Source organism: Triticum urartu, chromosome 7A (genome assembly GCF_056163025.1).
Source record: "Triticum urartu cultivar PI428250 chromosome 7A, HENAU_Tu73, whole genome shotgun sequence".
In the NCBI taxonomy this organism is placed as follows: Eukaryota; Viridiplantae; Streptophyta; class Magnoliopsida; order Poales; family Poaceae; genus Triticum; species Triticum urartu.
The window spans coordinates 120473587-120475529 of record NC_141879.1 but is presented as its reverse complement, the minus strand read 5'-3'; the positions used below and the strand labels follow the sequence as shown (position 1 = coordinate 120475529).

Here is a 1943-nt window from a genome sequence, read left to right as displayed (position 1 = left end):
CCCACTCGGGGGCTTAGCTGCAGTCCAGCACTCGCCTAAGTCCTCTCACTCAGAGACTTAGCTGCAGTCCGGCACTCGCCTAAGTTTGAAAAAATCCTACCGAGTGGAGAGCGATCCTCCCACTCGGGGGCTTAGCTGCAGTCCAGCACTCGCCTAAGTTCTCTCACCTAGAGACTTAGCTGCAGTCCGGCACTCGCCTAAGTTTGAAAAAATCCTACCAAGTGGAGAGCAAACCTCCCACTCGGGGGCTTAGCTGCAGCCCAGTGCTCGCCTAAGTGTTTAAAAATCCTACCGAGTGGAGAGCAAACCTCCCACTCAGGGGCTTAGCTGCAGCCCAGTGCTCGCCTAAGTGTTTAAAAATCCTACCGAGTGGAGAGCAAACCTCCCACTCGGGGGCTTAGCTGCAGCCCAGTGCTCGCCTAAGTGTTTAAAAATCCTACCGAGTGGAGAGCAAACCTCCCACTCGGGGGCTTAGCTGCAGCCCAGTGCTCGCCTAAGTGTTTAAAAATCCTACCGAGTGGAGAGTAAACCTCTCACTCGGAGGCTTAGCTACAGCCCAGTGCTCACCTAAGTACAAGACTCGACCCAATCCACGAGTCGACCGCTACCTTCTCCCTCGGAGCTGCGTCGCAAATACAAGATTATTCCGAGTGAAGATCAAGTTCCACTCGACGAATCAAACCGTGAAGATATCCAACGAGAAATCAAGTTCAGAAAAAGCCCAAAAAGTCCCAGGCCTCAAAGTACTTGAGCCCTCGGCTCGGCGGAGTTTAAACGGTTACAAATCCACTCGGCATCCCGAGGTAAATTCAAAGTTTTTCACTCCTCGGGAGGAGGACTGGAAGGGGCGACGAACTCATCCAAGTCGATCCCGTCGGCAATGCGGGTGGCAGCAGCGATGAAGGTCTCCATGAAGTCTTGAAAGCTGTGCTTCCTGGTATTGGCAACTTGGATGGCCGCCAGCTTTTCTTCTCGCACCTCCTTGCAATGGACGCGGACCAGACACAGAGCGACATCAGCACCACATCTAGCAGAAGATTTCTTCCATTCCGCCACTCGACCTGGGACTTCGTTAAGTCGAGCCATCAGAGACTCGAGGTCGTTCTGAAGCGTCGTCCCAGGCCAGAGTGATGTGTCGATCCGCGACATCGCCACTTTCAGCCGAGCCAGATAGTCAACGACGCTGGCAGTACGAGACTCCAGACGGAGCACGTTCATTGCAGCCTCGTCCTTCACAAGAGAGTTAACAGGGTCCAAGCTTGGCTCCACTCGACTGGTCTCCTCTTCAAAATTCTGGCAAAGCTCTGCATACACGATCCAAGGATAAGTCAATTTTCATAGACTGAGTTGACACAAAAACCAGTCGGAACTGAATGTGCACCTTCAAGCTTAAGGTACAACTTCTTGGCGAGGCTCCCTAAGTAGCTCTCCAGGTCGTCCCTCCTGCGAGCGATGCCTTCCAGCTTCTCGCTCAGGGTGAGGTTCTCCTTCTTCCAACGTGAACACTCCCTGTTGGCTTCATTCAGAGCGGTCTTCAGCTTGGTATTCTCTTCTTCTAAGTGGTCGACCGAAGCCAGCTTCTGTGCGGCCAGAGCGGTCTTGTCATCAGCCTCCTTACGGGCAACAGCCAAGTCCTGATCCTTCTTCGCCAGAGCTTCGTTCAGTTTTTCTGCGAAGAAATGATGATTGAATCGGAAATAACAAAAGGGTACTCAAGCCCAAAGACTAACCAATCGACAAAGTCGTCTTACCTGCGGCGCCGTCTCTGACCTTCCGTAGCTCTGTTCTGGCCAGCTCCAGATCAAGGTTCAGTTGAATCTTCTGCTTCTCCAACTCAGTATAGCGAGCTACGAGTTCGCAGGATTTCTGTAAAAGCAAAATCAGTCGACAGACGTCCAAGATAAGTTGCTTCCGAGTAACTAAGGGACAATGATGACGTTTCT

At 52.2% G+C, this 1943-nt stretch overlaps 1 protein-coding gene across 1 annotated transcript; it reads right to left on the bottom strand.

The window, feature by feature from the left end:
- Positions 1-793: 793 nt before the first annotated feature.
- LOC147958436 (uncharacterized) lies at positions 794-1320 on the bottom strand (the record flags this gene model as incomplete). Its single annotated transcript, XM_087532130.1, has 1 exon — positions 794-1320. A coding segment is annotated over one exon (501 nt), but the record flags the coding sequence as incomplete, so codon positions are not given.
- Positions 1321-1943: the final 623 nt, after the last annotated feature.